General features: G+C 51.6%; 1 protein-coding gene across 1 annotated transcript in view; it reads left to right on the top strand.

Annotated features, from left to right (window-relative positions):
- Positions 1–603: 603 nt before the first annotated feature.
- CHGA (chromogranin A) overlaps positions 604–638 on the top strand; it is a 13,512-nt gene continuing 13,477 nt past the window's right edge. Inside the window, exon 1 of the mRNA XM_005417989.3 lies at positions 604–628. Coding sequence (XP_005418046.2) covers positions 604–628 — 25 coding nt within the window. The remainder of the gene's footprint in view (positions 629–638) is intronic.

Genomic DNA, 638 nt, shown 5'->3' on the forward strand with positions numbered 1-638 from the left:
TGTTGTTTCCTTTCTCTCCCTAGTCAATGCAAACTGGCAGCCAGGTAATCTTGGTTACTTCAACTTTAGAGTGTAGGGTATTGCTAAAGAGTGTTATAAAGCATTGAACAATGGGTAGCAACATATTACAATTTTGCTAGTAGAGTCATAGGTGGACAGCAGATGCACCGGCCTTTGATCTTTACCCCAAATAATATCCTTCTAACAAACTTTTCATAGAACTGCTGGGACTTACCATGTCCATTAGCAAGCCCTTTTCATGGCTCCCTGGAGTGGTGGTCTTTAAAAGACACCTAAAAATTTCAGCACCTGTTCTAAACTTCCATGATCAGTGAAAGACAAGGGGGTCCTGAGAGGGCAAAACCATCTACAGATTGCAGTGCTGGCCGGGACACATGAGGTGCCTCACGTCTGGCTCCAGGTACACAGAGAGAGGGCACATGTGCAGAGGTGCTGCAGATTGCCAGTGTCGGGAAAAGCGATATCCTGGAAACACCTGCCAGCCTTCCTGCGCCTGCAGTGGGAGCAGATGGAGCAACCAGAGCCTGACACCCTCGCACGGGCAGCCGGGGAGGTCGGGGCTCCTCCGACACCCGGCGAGCCATGGAGGCTGATGGGAAGCCCGTGGGCGGGGGGGG

Source organism: Geospiza fortis, unplaced genomic scaffold (genome assembly GCF_000277835.1).
Source record: "Geospiza fortis unplaced genomic scaffold, GeoFor_1.0 scaffold23, whole genome shotgun sequence".
In the NCBI taxonomy this organism is placed as follows: Eukaryota; Metazoa; Chordata; class Aves; order Passeriformes; family Thraupidae; genus Geospiza; species Geospiza fortis.